The 21,545-nt window shown below is 36.5% G+C and overlaps 1 protein-coding gene across 2 annotated transcripts in view; it reads right to left on the reverse strand.

Moving 5' to 3' along the window:
* Nucleotides 1–2,972: 2,972 nt before the first annotated feature.
* vps13c (vacuolar protein sorting 13 homolog C) overlaps nucleotides 2,973–21,545 on the reverse strand; it is a 109,905-nt gene continuing 91,332 nt past the window's right edge. For both annotated transcript variants that reach the window (XM_056461529.1, XM_056461528.1), the window contains 9 exons: nucleotides 21,309–21,384; nucleotides 21,046–21,209; nucleotides 20,871–20,916; nucleotides 19,055–19,178; nucleotides 11,665–11,779; nucleotides 7,469–7,560; nucleotides 7,252–7,375; nucleotides 6,217–6,300; nucleotides 2,973–5,907 (listed from right to left, as the gene is read on the reverse strand). In XM_056461529.1, coding sequence (XP_056317504.1) covers nucleotides 5,809–5,907; nucleotides 6,217–6,300; nucleotides 7,252–7,375; nucleotides 7,469–7,560; nucleotides 11,665–11,779; nucleotides 19,055–19,178; nucleotides 20,871–20,916; nucleotides 21,046–21,209; nucleotides 21,309–21,384 — 924 coding nt within the window. In that variant the 3' untranslated portion in view covers nucleotides 2,973–5,808. The remainder of the gene's footprint in view (nucleotides 5,908–6,216; nucleotides 6,301–7,251; nucleotides 7,376–7,468; nucleotides 7,561–11,664; nucleotides 11,780–19,054; nucleotides 19,179–20,870; nucleotides 20,917–21,045; nucleotides 21,210–21,308; nucleotides 21,385–21,545) is intronic.

The following is a 21,545-nucleotide window of genomic DNA, read 5'->3' on the forward strand; positions in this document are numbered from 1 at the left end:
TTAGCGGGTTACGAGTGTCAAACCATTATTCCAAGTCCAACAGAAACTCCTCAAGCGGCCGGATCCATAATGGTTTACCTGCCTCCGTCCGTCCTCTGGTTACATAACAGGGCGACGAGAGCGCGTGTGTCCGCCAAGAGAAAACGCGGCAAACGTACGATTGTGAACAAGGAAAAATAACACTCTACATCAAAAAAAACAAAGTGGTCAGACATGAAGACCAATTTGTTTACACAAGCAGTAAAGACGTTAAAATATCCTTTCACATCCTCTCCTTCTGTGTGTGACTTAACCTGTTACATAACAGCTCTCCACACACACGCAAGCACAGCGCAACGCCTGCCAGACACTCGGGCGGTGTCTCCATACCAAACAAGCTGCCTTTTAAGACAGCATGTGAAGGCTACACAGTCGCACATGGTGTAGCAAAACCGCTGCACAGGCAAGCAGCTCAACCAGGTTTTGAAACGCAGCCACAGACGTGCCTGCCAAAGACAAGCGGACCTGAAATCTGCTCCGACGTCCTAAACTGTGTCAACTATGATGGTCCACCAAATGACACATTAACCGACATTTCATTGATTTGTACCCCTAAATCACAGACATGGACAAGGGGTGTGGCTGTCTCATGTAAAACAAGCGCTCATTTACACCATATGAAATCACCCACTTTGCTATGCAAATGTGTCTGGTCTGTGCTATAGAGCCCTAAAACACTGCTGAAACATATGGACACGGTTACCACAGAAATCGACTTAAATTAACACACACACAATGAGAACAGGAGTAGATAAAGCTGACAGGCGTGAAAAATGACAGCAGTTTCATTAACTAGCAAACAGCATGGGAGTAATAGATCAGAAATGACAGGTAGTCAGTGGCCAGGAATGCTTGGACTAGCTTACAAATGTGTGTATTATTATTAGTTCAATTGCACCAAGCGTGCATGTGCACGCTAGACCACCGCAAGGCCTCAATAAATGTAAAATAACATGATGTTTTATCTTTTGCAAATTCAGTGCTAATATGAAACAGTTGACCACATGCAAGGACTGAAGTTTTAAGATCAAGCTCAAATTTGATCTCCGTGAACTTGGTTGAGCAGGAATATAATCCACAAGCAAGTTTTGATGGGGTTCTTCAAGCTTACCCTTGTTGGTACTTGAGCAACTCTGCCGCCGAACTGGTGCTGGTTTGTCGGTTTCAGGCTTGCTGTCCGGTTTCACCGGGCTGTCCTCCACCGAGGCGCCCGCTTCAGAAGCGCTCTTGCGCGGCACCGTCTCGGGCTCTGGCGGAGACTCCATATTCATCTGCCGGCTTCAGTTACTAATACAACGGAATCGCTTTGTAAAACAGCTCGGGTTCGTTTTACATCGTCTTTTGGTGCGGATTGCACTTGAGCGTGTGACAGATCTGTTAGTGTTCATGAGAGCGGGTGTGGCCCTTCTGTCCACAGACAGCGCTGTTGAGCGCGAGAGACATGATGGTCACACCAAACATACACGGACACACTCTCAAACATTCCAGCAAAGGCATATGGGGCACATTTAACGTTTACATGGCAGTTTATTGCGTCCAAATTCAGTTTAGTGTAGTCAAGATTCGGCTTATATAACTATACAACCTAAATATAATTTGTATTATCAATAAATATCAATAATTAGTTCTTTGTAGTAAAAATAAACACAAAACATACTAAACTTAAGAGTTTTTTTTTCTTAAACTAAACTTACAGTAGCCTACTTCAATGATTCATTGAGCCGGTGAATGAGACGTAAACAAAACATTCGCAAACCGCTAACGCTGATTCAATTCGACTGACGACTGAATTTCATGAAGCAAATAAAGCAAGTACAAAACATTAATGCAGCACAGACACAGAAACAAAGTACACACAGAGGTTACCAGGGTAACAGGAAAACAACAATGATGTAATTTTCAGAGGACAAAGGACAGAGATAAGTTTTACTGCTTTAAAATTTAACAGAGCTCTGAACAAAGAAAACTAAATTAGCGCTATCAGATGGTCAAATGTGAAGTTTGGCTGTCGGGAAGTTTTTTTCCCCCAAAGAATTAGTAAAATTTCTATTTAAAAAAATATATATAAATAAGCTAATTTCGCAAACAGCAAGAAAATTTACTTGTAAAATGAGACTGAATAAAAATTAAGATTCTTTTCATTTTCATCAAGTTAAAAGATCCGAGCACGATTTGTTAGCGAAGCTCAGTAATGAGAGTTCATTCATGCGCATTAACACTATTTGGCAGGTATTGCTTGCTCGATTATTGACTGGGAAACGCACGCCATCAATATTTAGGGTCAATTTGAGTGATTTGTTTAGACATTTTAACCTGAGAAATAGTCCAACAATTCCAGTGCGCTGTAGAGATTTTTGTCGTTAAATATGTCCCAAAGCGCATTACGTCTTATGAGTAAACGCATGCCTTTTCCCAGTATTTCAAATGTTGCCTGGTCCGGACTTGCATTGCTCCCTCCCTAACGCGCGCACACACACACACACACACAAACACACACAGCATGCTTGACATGTGATGAGCGAACATGCTGCTGACGTATTTCCGCTGAACGCAGTCTGCAGGAGGCGCAGCGCGTGGACCTCAGCGTGTTCAAGTATTTCCATGCATTACATATGATCTCATGTTAGTGAATCAGTATAGAAAGGTCATGAAATAACAGATGTGTGATACGTTTACTTGGTATTTTTTAAAGTTATACAAATTTAGGAAAATAATTAGGGACATAAGCATTTCTACATTACATGATGTACAGTAATCTTTAGCTGAAATTAGTTTATGGATTAAAAGCGCATTAAAAAGGAAGGTTTGTTGTACATTCATAATAGAATAAATAGAAACCCATTTGACAGATTGACTGAACTTTTATGAGTTACCTCTATATAAAATCTTTCACTTCCACTTTATATTGCTCATAATTAATGAAGTCACAATCATTAGTTTTACCAAATGTGATTTATTAAGTGCATTAAAGTTTAACGGAGATGCAATTGGAGTGCAACACTATAGTTTTTCTGTACAGCTGGATGAAGCTAAGGTGGAGTCCAATACAATACTGTCCTGAATTGATGTATGATCATAACTACAGCACATTAGGTTTCCGGAAAGATCTTTCATGCAGTAAAGCAGAGGAAATTCTTATATAAAGCCTGACATTCCTAGTGTTTGCTTTGGATTAGTGGAGATTACTTATGACATTTTTGGTGTCTTTACCCGTTACAGCTGTCTACACACAGCGGCATTGACCTGTGGGTGTATGTCTGGTCTACTGATGCATAGGAAATAGAAGGACATGGAAAGAGCCAAGGTGGAGGGCACGGGATAACCAACCTCTCCTTTCCTGCCCACACCAGGCCAACGGGGGTCACTTGCACCCACATACAGGAAGCCCAGTTACTTAGCAACATGGAGAGGATCCATGGCCAGGTGCTTTGACATATTCTCTGAACATCATTGTGGGAAAACTGAGGAGAGGTAGAGTTAAGATCATATCTTAATCAAAGTAATTGTGGAACAGCAGTGATAGACACTGCACTTTCATTGCATAGTCGAAGTCCACCATGGCTCTATCCGAAATCACATAGTTTCTGATTATATAGCAGGTGTAAAACAGTATGGGACAAAAGAAGTAGGTCTGAGTTCATAGTAATTATAAAAGATTATACAAAAAGTTACTAGATGACCTAATACTGCTGGCAAGATTCTGAAGTGTGCACACTATGAACTATTCCATGAGGCCGTGGACGAGGATTTGTGAATTGCAATGCCCAGTTTAAAATGGCGCACTTCCAGACTTGTGGACCTACGATAGCCAATGTATGCAGATGACCATTAAGTCCATGAACATAAATGTAATGTGTAGCTCTCAAAAAGGTACTTCTGAACACCTCATTTGCAGCCATTGTGTACTGTCGATACATTGTAGCAAGCTTTGACCTCAAAGCAGCATTAGGTCACAGAAATGCAGACAGAGGAACACCACAAGAGTTCAGCATGTCATTTGGGATTGCTTAAGAGTGTTTTACACATCCTTAACCTAAAACAAAAAACAAACAAACAAACAAACAAACAAACAAACAAACAAACAAACCAAAACAAAAAACAGATTGCCCCCTGGTGGCTGGATGCGGCATTAGTCATAATCCCCACCCACTCACTGTAAATTCAAATACAACTTTCCCCAAAATGGTTTAATTTGGATTTTGGGTACTTCTTATTACGCTGATCTTTGTTAGTTATTTGATGAAATAAATATGGGGTGTGCCATCATGATTGTGCACTTGTTATTTTCTTTATAAATATGGCCAGGACTTTGATTCTGCAGCTCCAACTCATGATCACCACTGGGTTAACATAAATTGGAATAATACTTTCAGCTAACCCCACAGCTGCAAGTTGCGGGTCCTTCATGGGATAGTTCCCCCAAAAATAAATATTTACTCACCCTCAAGGGGTTCCACACCTTTAAGAGTTTCTTCTGTTGAACACAACATTTTTAAAATAAAAATGGTTACAGATTTTCAGTTGTCTTCAAAATATCTTCTTCTGTTTTCAGCAAGAGAAAGCAACAGTTTTGGAACAAGTATAGGATGAGTTAATGATGACAGAATTTATACAAATTTTGGGTGAACTAACCCTTTCATATTTGAAGTGGTCATCGCTGTACTATTATTTGTAACAACAGGGGGCGCCTCGGAGTAACAGTCACAACGAAACAGTGGTGAAGAAGTCAGTGAGTGGAGTTGCTACATTAATGAATTTAATTATATATAAAATGAACAGGTTGAGGATAAATTAGGAGAACACTCATTAAAATGTTTGCTTTTAGCGCTGTGTAAATGAGTAATTTAGGCTACATTTTTCAACAATGTTAACTGCATGCGTAATGCAAAACATTATATACAATAAAAATAAGTGCATTTTGTTCCCTAAAGCTGCTTAAAAACCCCAAGCAAGCACGGCAAGACTCGGCTCCAAGTTGTACATCTTCAGATATAGAGGTGTGCAAACTCAAAGCTAATGTTCGCTAACACCGTAGTGACATCACATTTGCTGCATGCACCCAAGCAAATAGTATAAATCAGCCTTCAGGCTCCTAATGACAGCAGCCATACTTTTCTATAGTAAAACAAAAAAGAAGTGGTGATGTGTTGGCCATCATTGTTTTAACAGTCTATAGATGCAGCTGATGCTGGTGGGTGACAACATAATAACATGGATGAGTGTAAAACATCAAGATAACATTCATAACACACACACATACATATTATATAAAATATCCTTATGAAAATAAGTAGCTACTCTTGAGGCTATGTGATTTCGGACAGAGCTCATGTCTGGAGAACAACTTTACCAATTAATAACATTTTTGAGTACATTTATGCAATGTCAGGGGAAGGATGATCTAGAAACAAAGATGAGGGTGTAGGCCAGATTTCTTGTCTTCATTTTTTTGACAGGATTTGTACTAGAAAATTAAGCTAAACAGTGCATATTATAGTTGAATATTGTAGTGATTTTCTTTTATAGCATCACAAAAATCTCTTACCATGATATTCAACTTGTCCTACATCAATACACCAAACACAACATGACAGCAAAAATCAAAGTGCTTAAATCTATTGAAACATAAAAAGAGATAACTCCAAAAAATTCAGAGATACATTCAAAACTCCAGTGAGTTTAAATAAGAAATTTGCCTAAATATATTTCTAAGCAAAACATTATATATATGTAATGCTTTGAATGCTAGGCATGATTCAACTGACTGATTCAACTGTTGCCCATTTTGATGAAGCGCTGTGACTTCTGCCTCGCCATCTGATGTTGCTTGCGTGCAAACTGGGCATTGTCGATTCCTTCTCGCAGTCTCTGCAAAGAATGAAGCAAAATAAGTAAAAAAAGGCCAGCATTTGTTTTTAATACTTTGAGATGCAGTCATTTTTATAGCTCTGTACTTCTACGCAGTGTAATGGCATGTGTACACTAATAAGATGAACTAGTGCAACCTGTGGAACTAGCTTAATCGCAGATTGGCATCTGTGAAATAGTAAGCTAAACATAAAACGGCCAGTTTTGCTTTGTAGTTTTAAAACTGAAACAGTAATCATTAAAAGCTAAATAACAAACAACAGTAGATTCAACATAGACACACATTAAAAATAAAAGTAATAGATTTACCTCAGCCATGTCAGGATGTTTCATGTGTATCACTCTGACTTGTGCCTGTCCATCCTTCCTAATGAGGTTCAATTTGTTCTGTTCCTGCACCAACATTCATTTTGTTTGTCAAGCAATGTTAATTAATTCACTAGAGACCACTGTTAGAAAGCCGTACAAATGTCAAAGTACAACTTTTAAAGTAATAACTAGAGTTGCAATATTGTTTTACTGCGATACGAATACAATTTTACCACATGACTATTTGGTGAAATTTAATAATTTTACATTGATTGGGATGATTTAGTAGAGCAGGATATCTGCATACTATATAATAAGCATATTAAAAGCATAGATATATACAATAGAGCAAAGATACGAATTAAATAAATAGTGCTTTATATTTTTCTGGGGAATCTAACAGTATTCATAACTGAATGTAAAATAAAAATATATCTTCATTGCGTTAATAATTATTTGCAAGGCCAATAATTATTCACACAGTCACAGGCCTTAAAAACACAGTAGAATGATAAACATTGACTTTGAATGACTCCACCCAGCAAACAATTTAGTGTTTAGATGTTTAATAGACATCTAAACATAGACAGCTTGGCTAAAACAAGGCTAAACTTGGGCTGTTATTGAAAATTGAATAGACATCTAAGAATAGCCCAAAATAGACAGATTAGAGATTTAACATGACAGATTAATTTCTGTTTATTTGATGACTATAGTCTAGTTTTGGCCAATTCTTAAACGTCTATTAGATTTTCACTGACAGCCCAAATGTAGCCTTGTTTTAGCCAAGACGACCAAGTTTAGACGTTTGTTAGACATCTATTAGACATCATTTAAGAACAAAAAATGCTTGCTGGGCACTATGGGCCAAACTGTAGCATCTGGTCAACTATAATCCCAATTTGACATCCTGCAACTATTCCGAATTTGCACATTGCTCTATCAATGCTAAATGATTAATTGTGCAGCCCTAGAAAAACAGCATACTACTGTTTATGTTTTAATGCTAACACTGGCAGTATTTACAGCATGTACCCGGTAATATATCTTCAAATCTCCTCCTTCTGTGCTCGGAGGGCTCTGGAAACTCTCAAACTGACATTCCCATTCTTTATTGAAATGTCCGATCACATCGATCTCCTTCACACACATCACTCTCCTGCACGATAAATAAATCAACACATACAACAAGAACATGGAAAAAAAAAAGTGGGAAACGCCAGTTTGATCATTTGTTCTGTTGTTGAAATACCTGTTGGTGATCATGATGTTTGTTTTCCTGTGTCCTGGGTACATGTAATGTTCTCTGAAGATTTCCCCATCCAACTGTTTAATCTCAGATCTCTGAAAAACACACACACTTGTACAGCACAACACACCAGTATAGGCTTTTTTTTAATGTACCGATCAGTTGCGAAGCATAGAAATGATCATGATCTTGTCAAAGAGGAGTATTGATTTATTCCACATGATTATTATAGTCAATCACAGGACTCAGACAAGCTCTTCGGTTAATAATACAATTACAACACAGTAAAGCCACGTTAAAACAAATGATTACATGACAGTTAATGCAAGTATAAGGTATATAGGAAAATACATGAGACATTAATTCCAGCATGCACTTTGAAATGCCCATTTATTGCATATAAATATGTTTGCATATATCAATATGCACATTTCATGTATTGACATTGATTAAGAATAAATATATTGTTAATATAGACTGTAATATTCTTCAGATTTCAGACGCATGGAAATGTTTTTACAGACACATGTTCAAAGAAACCGAGACGACGTTTAGAAAAATAGATCAACTTTGTCACATCCTATTTCTAACAAATATAATAATTATTTAAATATTAATAATGAAAAGCGATAATTTTTTGCTTACATTTCAAACAATATATTTCTTTCAGGGGACAAAATGACTATAATGAGGTTGTTTTGATATATTTGGCATTAACTAATAAAAAATAAGAGATATGCTGATATATATTGAATATATTAAAATGTCTGTATAACGCTAAAATTATTTTTTGCGTAAAATTAAAAGAGAAATTAAAAAATGTTTACTAGAATAGAAAAGTAGCAAAGCTGTAAAAGTGCACAAGACATACAACTTCAGATGCAGATTTAGGATATTATATCATTTCCTAAACACAACAATGTGACATTCTATTGTAGGTGGACCAGGCTAGACTAAATCTAGTGCTGAATGTCCAGTTTGGTTCATTTAAGTGCTACAATATCTCTGTGTTCACAAATGTTTTCATTAAGCGACGATCTATAAGTAAAAAAATCTCAATCCCATCTCCCACTCCCATTTTACATTTCCTCAGGCTGCATGTGGGAAAGGACAGAGAAAAAGAGAGAAAATTAGTGGGACACGGGAATTCGTTTTTCCATGGAATTGGAGTCAGGGTTGGAGTCAGTTCAACTGTTGAGTTTAAGGTCAGTTTTAATGAAGAATACAACAGGAAATTCAATAAGCGGACACTGGAATTTGGTTGCTTTTGAAGGCATGAGACTACTAGGGAAAATATGGATGGAGGAGCATAATATTCACACAGTTTTCCCCTTAAACCACATAAAAGTTTTATATTGCAAGTTTTATGAAAAGTTATTTTTAAATATGAAATAAAATATTACCACCACAACCAAAACAAAACACAAGTGAATGAAGTATTAGTAATATAAATAAATATAAATATTAAAAAAAATCTCAAGAATATGGACAGTAAAATGTGCAACTAAACGGGAGAATCGTTCAAAAAAATATTATTGCACAAAACAGGTATTGAAGCTTGCTCCTAAAACAGAATAACACTTATAAGCTAATTAAACTTGAATGTAATTAAAAGTTAACTGTAATTTTATGACTTTAATTCTGACATACTCTCTTGGAATTCCAATTTTTTGCAATTGTGACTGTAAAATAAGTTAGAATTTTTAAAATCTAGTAAAATTTGTAAAATATAATTTTACTTCCCTATTATTCCTTAATATGGCTTCCCTAGATATTTACTGTAAACTACAAGTACAGTCGCAAGTAATGTAATGTAGATATTTACATTAGATGTCACCTACGCTGTTGTTGTCTATTGGAAGGAATGTATCAATAGAGCTGCCATTTTAGTAGAGGAAAGCGCTCCTTTGAAATTAATGTGGGACCAAGGTGCAGTGGAGGACTGGCCATCCAGAGCCATAGATATGTAAACATTTATTCATTTATCTATGATTGGGAATTTTACCCGCATGGTCATTGCATACAAAGAGCATGTGTTTGTGTGCACGGAAATGTATTATCCTACCTCCCTGTTAAATTTGATGTGTTGAAACACACACCCCCCCTCCTGCTTTCACTTCTAATTTTAACGGAGGGAGTGATTTGTTGAATGAATCTCTGTTAGGAACTCATGTGAACCATCAACCGATATCCCTGCGTCTCAATGTGCATATCCACCTTTCTGATCTAAATGGTATATAACATTTGTAATATTCAATAATTTAGGGTGGTCAGTATGCACATTGAGGCGCAGGCACTGTTATATTATTAGGAACCCTATAAGTTGCTTTAAAAAACTAACGTTCGTGAACTCGGCAGACAATAATACAAGTTTCTGGCACCGCAGCATCTTGTTGTCATGTTTCATTTACATTGTTTGCTGATTTTATTCAACAATCTCTAGCATAAGCCAAAAATTTTGTGCAAGTTGGTGCTACTTTGCCTTATGGTCAGTGCAATACGCGACTGTATTATCATCAATAATTTGAGTTGTTTAGCACAAAGGTGTGAAAAAAAACCTCAATTTTACCTATGAAATGTTCTGCCTTTGTGCTTTTTTTCGTTGTTTGCTCGTTACTACATGTGTACGCACGGCAAAAGTCCAGCATCTTCAGACTGGCTTTAGTCTTGGCTAAGCGCTCCGTTAAACAGAAATTGGGGAAAACACAGGGGGCTAATAATTCTTCAACTGTATATTTTGCAGCCAGTTTAGATGTAATTTTGTCATCTCTGAGTAAACAGAAAAGTTTGAATCAAGGAATGAATTATATAATGTTTCTCTCAGTCTTGCGGCTGTGCACATGCTGTCAGCTGTGAAGCCAAGCGAAAGTAAATCAGGCTTAAAATAAAAATGATGACAGCTAAGAAAGTGAAACCAAAAGCCGAATCCTGGACATTTTAGGAGATTTTTAGAACCCCAAGACGGATACATTTTTAAGTCCCAAAAGGCTCGTCTCTGTGGGTCTCTGCGAAACACGTGAGATTGTCTATAGGAGTGTTGACAGTTCTTGCGCACATACAGAAGTAGGAAACATGTAAGGCGAGAGGAGATTTCCCACTAGTTAATCGATCGCAGATGTTTGGCTATTGGGTGGATACAGAAAAAGTGTAAAAAGGATGATAATTATACAAAAAAGGTCACCAAATATAGTTGGGCGGCCGTTAATATACCTGGGCAGCCCGTCCAAATAAAGTCTATGTGTGGGAAGCACTGAAACATCTGACAGTACTTTATGATTAGCTCAATCAACGCTTCTTTCTTCAGTGAATTCTGCATTTGTACATGCTCATACCAACCAAATCCTATTCTTTGTTCACACATTGTATGATAATGGCAATTTACTGGCAGCATTACAACTGCTCATTGTACTGCAATAAAAAAATGCGTTCCACACAATTCCTTCATGTTGTCCCAACACAAATGATTCATTTACTACATATCTAATTATGTACACACCCACTGTACATATACATTTGAAATTGTTTATCTATCTGCACACTTCTGATTACTATTACTATACTACTGTACATATATTAATTTATTGTAAATCTGTTCATAGCTAAAAAAAACCTGTATATAATGTTCATAGTACATCATCCTGTAAATATCACCATAGTTTTTCTATAATTGCACTTTATAACTTATACCTGTATCCTGCACTTGCTGTTATTGCACTGCTGGGTAGACCTAAACTGCATTTCGTTGCCTTGTACATGTGTAATGAAAATAAAGTTGAATCTAATCTAATCTAAAATAGATTAAGATAACTTAAGTTTTTACAAATTTAAGCTGAATAAACATAAATCAATAAATTTTCCCCCTCCCCAAAAAACTTGTGTGGTTTCAACTGACTTTAAATAAGTAGTTTGAACACACAGTAAAAGCCATTTTTTTTGCAAGCATTTAACTCTTTGCCTGTAAAGACTTTATGTGTGGAAATGGCTATTGTTATGGATGGTTTCAAAATCTCGAAATGTACCAGCCTGTAACCAAACTGTGGTTTTTCCAGTAGTTTCTTGACTAAATCTGTCAAACTGACTCCAAACCTTTAAATCAATCTGTCTGTTAGTCCATGTTAAATTAAAACCCAAAATTATTCAGATTAAAGTTCTTCCCATTGGTAACTAGTAGCCTGGTCAGTAAGTGGGCAAGACCTCACCTGAAAGAGGTCATAGCCCTCCGACGCATGGTGGTCGTAGGGCCGTATGATGCCGTCCTCTTGTATGAGACGCACTGGCCTTAATTTAGTCACCTCCTCAGTGGATTCTGCCACCCTGCCAATCAAAATCAACGACAGCACATTAGATAACTCTCACAAACATGCCGTCATCCTGTGATCTACTGTTTCATATCCATGTTTAAATACGTGGGCAACAGATGAGTCATTCTTTAACAACAGGAATCTGCTCAATTATGCTTCATCTGAGCATGCCCGAACAGCCTCGAGAGTCATTTAAAAAGCAAAGTTTCTTTGTGTTATTGCGTGCAGTGTCTGATTCCTTAAGCCCTCGCTCACCTTTGGTTACTTCTACGGTGTGAGCATGGAAAAGCAACGAGATTAGTTCATACAGACAGTGCTGAGCGACTCAGGTGTACAGTATAAGATGGAAAGCGTAACCAATGGATGGATGATTGAGCGTATGTGCTGGAGAATCACTGAAGGGGTAAAGGGGGCATAACTGTTCCAGCTTGTAGTGAAAGGTTTGGCATGGAAAAAAAGCCAGGGGTGGGAACACCGTAAAACACAACTGATTTGCCAACTCGTCTTTCCAGGGCAGAATTAATGGCATGGGTGCACAATGTGATTGGTTAGCCTGGTCATACTGTAGACTGCCTTCTTGTTTAGCTATGGGCCAAGAGCACCTGGTTCCACTAGAGTGCTCTATCATAGAGTCAGCAGTGCAGTGAGCTCGTGCAGTGGACTTGGTCTGACAAGAAGGGCAGCTGGACAGGGGGATGACATCCAAAGTGAAAAAACGAAACGCGTTTACTAATTTATCCTCATGTTGTTCCAAACCTATATGACTCTCCATTGTGAAACACAAAACATATTTTGAATAAGATTTTTGTCCAAAAGTCAAACGTCTCCAAAACAATACTGGATTTGAATGGACAAAAAATAAAAGATTCTTCAAAATATCTTCTTTTGGGTTCCATAGTGAAAATAGCCATACAGGCTTGAATGATATGAGGATGAGAAAATGATCATAATTTTTTTTAATTATTTGCCTGTTATTAGAATGTTATATACGGTGCCTTTCAAATCTTTAAATGATTATTTAGTTTAAATAATAGGTACCAATAAATATGCAGTTTTCCGGTGTATACATATATATATATATTTTTTACCATCTAAAAGGTCTATGATCATATTACAATCTATGTGTTGTCACTCACAATCAAACTCAGTGAGTTTTAGGTGATAGATTTAGGAGCGATTGCCCTGCATTTTTTTGAATATGTTTAAAGGGGTGGTCAAGGGTGTATTTTAAGTCTTGGTTGTGTTTAAGATGCAAAGCAATGTGTGCTCATGCTTTATTTATATTAAAAAAAAAACATTTTATTTTTTCATATATCTTACTTTGATTATATACAGCTACTCAGCTAACATGAAAACAACTGTCATATTTCCTAGTTCCTCCAAAAGCCCGCCCTCAAGAGGCTCTGACTGGTCAGCTAACATAATGTTCTGTGATTTGCAGATCAGCTCCAATGCACCAGGAAAAGCATCACACCTCTACTAGCACACGCTTTGCAGTAAATACTGTCAGTCAGAGTAGCTTTTAGCCATATCAGTTTGAGCCTGAATCAGACAGAAAATGACACAGTGGACACAGCTGAACCTCACGCCTGCTCTCTAAAATAAAATCTGACAAACGTCTTTCACATATATTCGGATTGTTAGCATGTGTAAGTTTATATTATATTGTATAGACATCTTTTGCGAGTTCGTTATTTGAAATGTAGAACACAGGGAAAGTGGCTGCATAGAGAAACACTGCATGCGCTGCTGAAGATTGTGGCCTTTTACAGCGGTTTGGCGAATAAATATGAATTTGTAGCTAATTTGTTAGTGGTGCCAAACTGCATTTCCCATTGTTTACTATGCATGTAACAGATCAATTTGAACAAATACTTACAGGTTGTGGCTCACAATCCACAGCTTCTTCTATTATGGTTGGAGCTGCTACTTCTTTGAGGAGTTTTTAGCCAAATCCAGCACTGGACGTTGTCCTTTGTCAAATGCTAGCTATATATTTTTATAATTCTCTGAAACATAATTAAAATTAAACTGTAAGTACTTCTGTCTTTGTGTTGTGTCTCTTGGAAGCCTAAATACAGAAACAGAACAAGCTCTGCAAAAATAGCAGCGTTTGGGAACCATTTTAGCTTTCTCTGCTACAGTATAACATTATAGCGCCTCTGGTCACGCCCCTTCGCTGCATGGGATGGATGCACATAACCTGAAATATTTGTAATCTCACCAGATGCACAGATTTTTTTTTTTTTGTAGTCCCGAAACTTCATTCGCTGTAGGCTTTGCTAAGCTAATTCTGTAAGAGCCAATGTCTCCTTTTGCATTGAACTTTGAGCGTCTTACATTCAGAGATGTTGTCTATTTTCACACAGCTACATTACACATCAACTAAACTTTAAATTATGGAATTGTAGTGGACCACCCTCTTTAAACACTGACATCAGAAAATCAGTGTGCAACCAATCAAGCAGACAGAGACTGCTAAAAAATGAGTAACATCTGCTTTCTAGTTCTAAATCTGATGTATTTTAGTTGATATTTGATGCAACATGGACAAAAGACAAATAAATTAAGCAAGATGTAACTCACTCATACCTATTATCTTCTTCTAATAGCTAAGATCTTGTATATGTTCGATACAGGATTAGAGATGCATGCAGTAAAGTAGACCTCCTTTGAGTTTAACAGGAGACTTCCTGACTCTAACACAGTTTAGAAGTTCTCAGCTGACAATGTATACAAATAAAACGAGCACATCTAGTTCTGCACAGTGATGTTTTGGATATTTAGTAAGTTATGTCACTAAATACACATCATAGAAGCACTTTTTCCCCCATCTTCTTTGAATCCTTAGCTTCAGTCTTAAAATTGACACTGTAAACACTCAAGCATGTTTCACACTGCAAGCGCGAGCAGAGCGGGAGCAGTGCGTGTTTTTTCAGCGTCCATGTTAACAGATTAGAGCTTTCAAACTGCACGCAGAAGCAGCACGTCAGCACGGAGCGGCATCGCTGAGCATACCTGCCAACACTCCCATTTTTCCCGGGAGTCCATATTTCAGACCCATCTCCCGCCCATCTCCTGTATTGTTCTATCTCCCGGATTTTATGATCTGAATGTTGGCAGGTAGGTCGCTGAGGCAGCAGTGCCGCGATACTTTTGGCACTGGGTCTATTTTTGCCACGCTGCTCATGCTCAATTAAAGTGACAGTACATTTATTATGATCAAAAACGCATTGAATTAAAGTAAAAAGTAGCAATTTTACCTAATAACTGCACCGATAATATGCACTGATTTTTATATATTCCATTAAATAAACTTAAACGATTAAAAACGGAAACAAATATTTATTTGGGCCCGAAACTACAAAACCAAATTTAAAACAATTTTAGTATTAGTTTCGCTTAAGTTGCACACTAGTTTGATCATGTATAAATATCATTATAACGATATTGTACTTTATAACTATAGGCCTACAATCAAAAACAAAATGACATGATATCACAGGTGATTGTCTTCTGACCGAGTGCACATTTAAATGACACAAATGACACTCCTCATAGAGCTTGAGAAGCATACAGTTCATTAGGATCTACATAATTTGTAAAATAAAGACTTGCAGGTTAAGAAAAAAGCAAAGGAGGAAGTTGCTGCAGGCCTTGGTGCAGATGAAAAGTAAAAAAAAGTGTATTTATAGATATGTAACTAGATAGAATAGACAGAGATAGATTGATCTGTGCAACAGCAGCCGATCCCCTGCATGCTGTTGACGTAGCTATTGTGAAAGGCAAACGCCTGTGCGCTGTTTCTGCTCTGCTCGAGCTCTACTTATACTTGCGGTATGAAACAGGCGTAAGGCCAAATGTATCTTTTTCCAAATTAACCAAGAAAAGCGAACTACAAGTGTGAACACAAACTTAAAGTCCGCATGAAATCAAAATTGACAATGTTTATTTTGATAGCACACATTGTTGGGCTTAAGGCGAACAATTAATCCATGCCAGTTAATCCACTGAAAAAAAAAGTCCTGTTTATTTTGGTAATCTTCAATCAAAATCTGACCATCTGCTTCCGCTCTGGTTTGGCGGTCCTTCTATGATGACATCAGTTTGACGGACTGGGTGAAAAATGTTAAGCCACGCCCCTCCAACTGCTAGTTTGCTGCAAGTGAAAGATGATAGTAGGAGCACAAAAATAAAGCCCCACCCCCTACTCAATATTCCATGTCAGTTCGAAATACATCATTATAGTGAAATAAAGATCTGCAGCAAATTAAAGTTCACGCAGACTTTAAATTCCTCAAGAAATGTAAGAACTTTCGCAGGTAAGAATAATTTGATTTGTTTTTATGTCTTGTTTTTTGTACCTGAATAATAAAGTATATTTAGTTGATAACAGTTTAATCTTGTGTTAGCGAATACTTTCATTTTCTTTTATTTTGTATGTTTAATTTGCATGCAGAAGTTGCAGATACAGATATTTTACGTGTCATTTGTGTCAGTACTGTTTTTGTTTGTTTGTTTTTTACTCTTGGGTGTTAAGGATCAGCTTTAACCAGTCAAATATGGCAGATTTATCTTTTTTTATTATTCTGTCAATGCAATTTTAAAACTGTTCGACTTATTTTCCGGAAAACATCTGGTACCTCCGCTCCTCTCTATACCATGTCTGCTCCTGTCTGTGCTGCTCTGCTCATCAGACTTTCCATTGGCCCCAAAATGCACCAGTGAAAGGGAGTGTGGAGATCAGAAGCAAATGTTACAATGAAGGGGAAAATAGGCACATGTTGATTAATTAATCCAGTTATAAGTGGTTTCTTGTACTGTAGATTACAGCAGAATGCTCTGCGCTACAGCCCACATCCTTTGCTTCCCACGATGCAATACTTACCGTTCACACCCTGCAGATTAAAAATAAATTCATCCATGCGATCAAATTCCCTCCTTTCTGAACCCATGAAACAAGCAAACCTGACTGAGTGAATGCAGAGGGATCATTCACTGTCTTTCTGGGTAACATGGGCATAAATACATACACATCCACGCTTCAGTCATCCAGACATTTACACGCACATCTGCACACATACACACTCATGAGCGTCCAAATACTCACTGAACTAAAAAGAACAAACACATCCAGGAATTAACTTATGAAAAACATGAAAGAAAGAGTCACAAAATTAGTTGACGCACAGGAAAACAAAAGCAACACTATGAGAGAAATAAAATGAAAGCAAGGACAAAGAGACACAAATTAAGACACATTAATATACATCTCATGATGAGCTATAATAACTCCCAAAGGAAATGGTTCATTAAATATCTTCGTCATGCTTTCTCATCAAAAATATTCCCGTTTCTAAAAGAGTGCTTGGATAATATTTGTTTCCTAGTTTAGAGTGCAATGACATCAGAGTTTACATAATATGATACATGAAAACATTCTCTCTGGCCTAGCAGGAAGCAGACAAGATTTCCAAGCTATACTTAGGGTTGGGGGAAGTGGTCTCGCAACTTCCACTTTGCAAAAAGGAGTGTGGGCCCCCTAAAACTGCCTGTGGAATTACTATGCATGTTTTTGGGTCGAATAATATTGCATAACAATTTGAAAGTAGCAACTCGTGAATATACTTCAGTTAAATATTTGAGATTGGTTAAAATTTTAGGAATTTTAAAATGTTTTTACATTTACATTTTACATTTAGCAGACGCTTTTATCCAAAGCGACTTACAAATGAGGACAAGGAAGCAATTTACACAAGTATAAGAGCAGCAGTGAACAAGTATGGAGAGAGATTAGACTCAATAATAATTCACGCAAAAGACACAATGTACACATGCGTAGCCAAATTCACGTACGTAAAATATTCATTTATACTTACAAAAACAAATAACATGCACAAAATAAAAATACATTTTCATAAAATACATTTCACAAATGCAAAACACCATTTGCAAATATATAAGAGAGTACAAAAAGTTTTGAATGTTTAAAATTCACGAGTTCATCCTGAATGAGAATGTGCAAATCCTCTCTCACGTACGACTCACCCTGAATACGAGTGTGTGCATTTTTGAGACTTTCCTGCCAGAAACAGGCAACTCGTACCTCTTAGCCAATCAGATGAGCGCTGTACTCGATGTCAACCACTCTGCGCTCCTTTTGCGCAGTTTGTTCCTCTAACCAACATGGCGGATACTCATGTAAGTCAATACTGTTTCCTACTAGTTTGTGTATATGCTTTTTATAGTAGAATCTGAGTGTATTTTCAGTAACTCAATAGAAAAGTGCTTGTGTTAAGTCTATTCTTCTTAGAGGATCATCTCCGTTAATTAAGTTAGACTGCGCAAATGGTGCGCACAGTGAAGCGCTTCGGTCATTCCCGCGTTCTCAGGGAGTTGTGATTGGTTGAACAGTAAGCTCGCATCTTATTGGCTACAGGGCACGAGTGACTCACGTGGGAGGTGTGTGCTGACAGGAAAGTCTCAAAAATGCACACACTCGTATTCAGGGTGAGTCGTACGTGAGAGAGGATTTGCACATTCTCATTCAGGATGAACTCGTGAATTTTAAACATTCAAAACTTTTTGTACACTCTTATATATTTGCAAATGGTGTTTTGCATTTGTGGAACGTATTTTATGAAAATGTATTTTTATTTTGTGCATGTGAATTGTTTTTGTAAGTATAAATAAATTTTACGTACGTGAATTTGGCTACGCATGTGTACATCGTGTCTTTTGCGTGAATTATTATTGAGTCTAATCTCTCTCCATAAACAAGTGCTATAGACAAGTTTCAGGTGTTTTTAGGAAATGTTTCTCAACAACGCAGCATCAATTTGATCAAATATGTTTTAAAACACAGACAAACTGAGAAATGTTGTTACAATTACAATAATGGTCTGTATATAACATCCATTCAGTCTGAACATTCGAGTTTTCAGCGTCAGTGATACTTCAGAAATCGTTTTAATATAATATATAAGCTATATATAATATAATATAATTTAATCAATAAGCTTGTTTGTTTTGCTAATTTTTTCATAAATTTTCATTACTATCATCTTTGAAAATAGTTGTGCTATTTTAGCTGAAGTATTTCATTTTTTTTTTAACATCAAACAGTAAATGTCTTTGTCTCTTTTTTGATCAATATAATGCATATTTCATTAAAAAAAATCTTTCCAACCCAAGAGATTGGAACAATAGTGCATGTGAATCTATCTCTGAATACAGTATATGTGTTTGTGTTTATATTTAGACATTCGTGCGCATGTGTGTGTCTCACCTCTGAATGCCCTGAAAAGTACTGCTGGCCATGTCTACGATGCCCCCTGTAGGTCTGGCCACCACTCCTACCAGGCCTTTTCCAATGCCCTTGAAGAAACCTGCAGCCCCCTCCTTTTTCGCCCCTAAATCCACCAGAGATTTTTAAATATTATAATCTTAAACAGATTCTGCTGTGAGTGGTTGGCATTATACAGTTGATGGCAAAAATATTAGCCCTCCTGTAAAATTTTAAGTATTTTTCAAATATTTCCCAAGTCCTTTTTTGTTCAATGCATTTTTAAATGTAGCAATTTTAATAATTAATTTACATTTTTTTAAGGAGTAACAACAATGATTGTATTGATATATATATATATATATATATATATATATATATATATATATATATATATATATATATATATATATATATATATATATATATATATATAACAACTGTAAAAAAGGATAACAGTAATTATAACAACATCATTAATAATAATAATGATTACAAGTACTATATCAACTACTACTACACCAAATACTAATGCTACTACTACAGCGACTATTACTGCTGTTACTACAGCTACTACTAATGCGACTACTACTACTACAACTACAACGACTACACTGGGTTTACTAAATCCGCAACTACTACTGTAACCATCCCAACAACAACTACTATTACTACTACAGCTTCAACTACAACAACAACCTGAATAATGACAATGGTAGAAATACTAGTAATGATGATAATGAAGTCAGAACAGTGATAATAATAATGATTAACAAAAGAAGAAGTAATGACATTAACGTAATGATAATCAGGAGATGAGGGTAGGATGGGAAACCAGGAATAGGAGAAATAATAATAATGATAATAAGCAGAAGAAGATAAAGAAAAAGAAATATAAAAGAAAGAATAAAGGGAAAAAAATAAAAAAAATGTAGAAGACAAAGCAATAAGAAAAATAACAAAAGGGAAAAAAACATTACAATAATAATGATAATATACAAAAAATAAGAAAACTAAGTAAAAAATAATATTAATAAGAATAACAAGGAGAAAATCTATATTACAATAATAATAATAATAGTAGTAATAATAAGATTGAAAGTTCAATAGGTGGACAGATAAATGTAATAACTATAAAATACTTGTGTTGATAATAATAATGAAAACAACGACAACATTAATAGTAATTTAGAGGAGGTGGAAGTTATAAGATCAGCCTTGAAGTGTACAGTGTTTGTCAGTTGATTTCTGATGCATTAAAAAAGTATGATGTGCAGCATGGATCAGTCCAGTGCAATGCCCGGGCCGCCATGCCCACGTCACACTTTATTCAGATAATTGCTACTAATTAATAAATACCTTTAATAGTTAATTTCTAATAGCTCATATCTTTTGCCTTTTGCAATGATGACAGTGCATAATATTTTACTAGTTACTTTGCAAGATACAAGTTATCAGCTTAAAGTGCGATTTAAATGCGCTACTAGGGTAATTCGGTTAATTAGGCAAGTCACTGGAGAACAGTAATACAGTATGTTACATCTCTTAAGGGAGATAATAGTATTGACCCGTAAAAAATATAATAATAAATAACAATGTCTACGAAATTTCACTGTTAAACATCACTTGGGAAATATTTGAAAATGATTTTAATTTGACAGGCGGCAGGGCTAATAATTTGCTGTCAACTGTATTTATTTGTGCAATTCCATTTTCCAGTAAACTGTTATTGTTTGCATTTTATACAAATAGTTTTGCCATCACAAAAAGAGATCAAATTCATTCAAGCCAGTGTTGCATCAGCAGTAAACCGCCATACCTTCCACCGGTTTGGTCACAATTCCAGTTACTCCACCAACCACTCCCTGAAGGAGAACAGGAGCATGACAAAAAGTCAATTCATGTTGTACACAATGGAGCTCTACTGTAAATGTTCATTTAATACAAAAGGAAGGGTTTTTTCTTTCGTCAGTGTGTGTGTGTGTGTTCAGTACCTTAAGGAAGCCCTTTCCTCCTTTAGCCAGACTCTCTCCAAAGTCTTTGGTGGGCCTGTTCATCTCCTCCCTCCGTTTCTGCTGATACTCTTTGTCCATAGTGATGGCTGCCAGGCCTTTACCCACAGAGCCAGTTATACGAGACACCATGCCAGCTGCACCCCCTAGGGAGATTATACGGTTTATAAACAGCCAATCATGAGCAGTAAAGATCCTGGGTGAATATATGTGGGTTTGAGAGAGAACAGCTGGAGGAATCTTACCCACTGTGTGACCCAGTAAACTTCGAACACCAATAACAAAACCTTCTGCAAATTCCTCAGGTCCCTGAACAGCTCCCTACACACAAATATATTAAATGACACCAGTCTTAAATAAACTCACACAAATCTTAATGTCATACCTTTGTTGTCTGACATATAAATTAATACTCACGAAATAAACAAAAATCTGACAAAACTGATCAGAATCAACAAAGTTTATTTGACACATGCATGTGT

The sequence above is a fragment of the Danio aesculapii genome, chromosome 7 (genome assembly GCF_903798145.1).
Source record: "Danio aesculapii chromosome 7, fDanAes4.1, whole genome shotgun sequence".
In the NCBI taxonomy this organism is placed as follows: domain Eukaryota; kingdom Metazoa; phylum Chordata; class Actinopteri; order Cypriniformes; family Danionidae; genus Danio; species Danio aesculapii.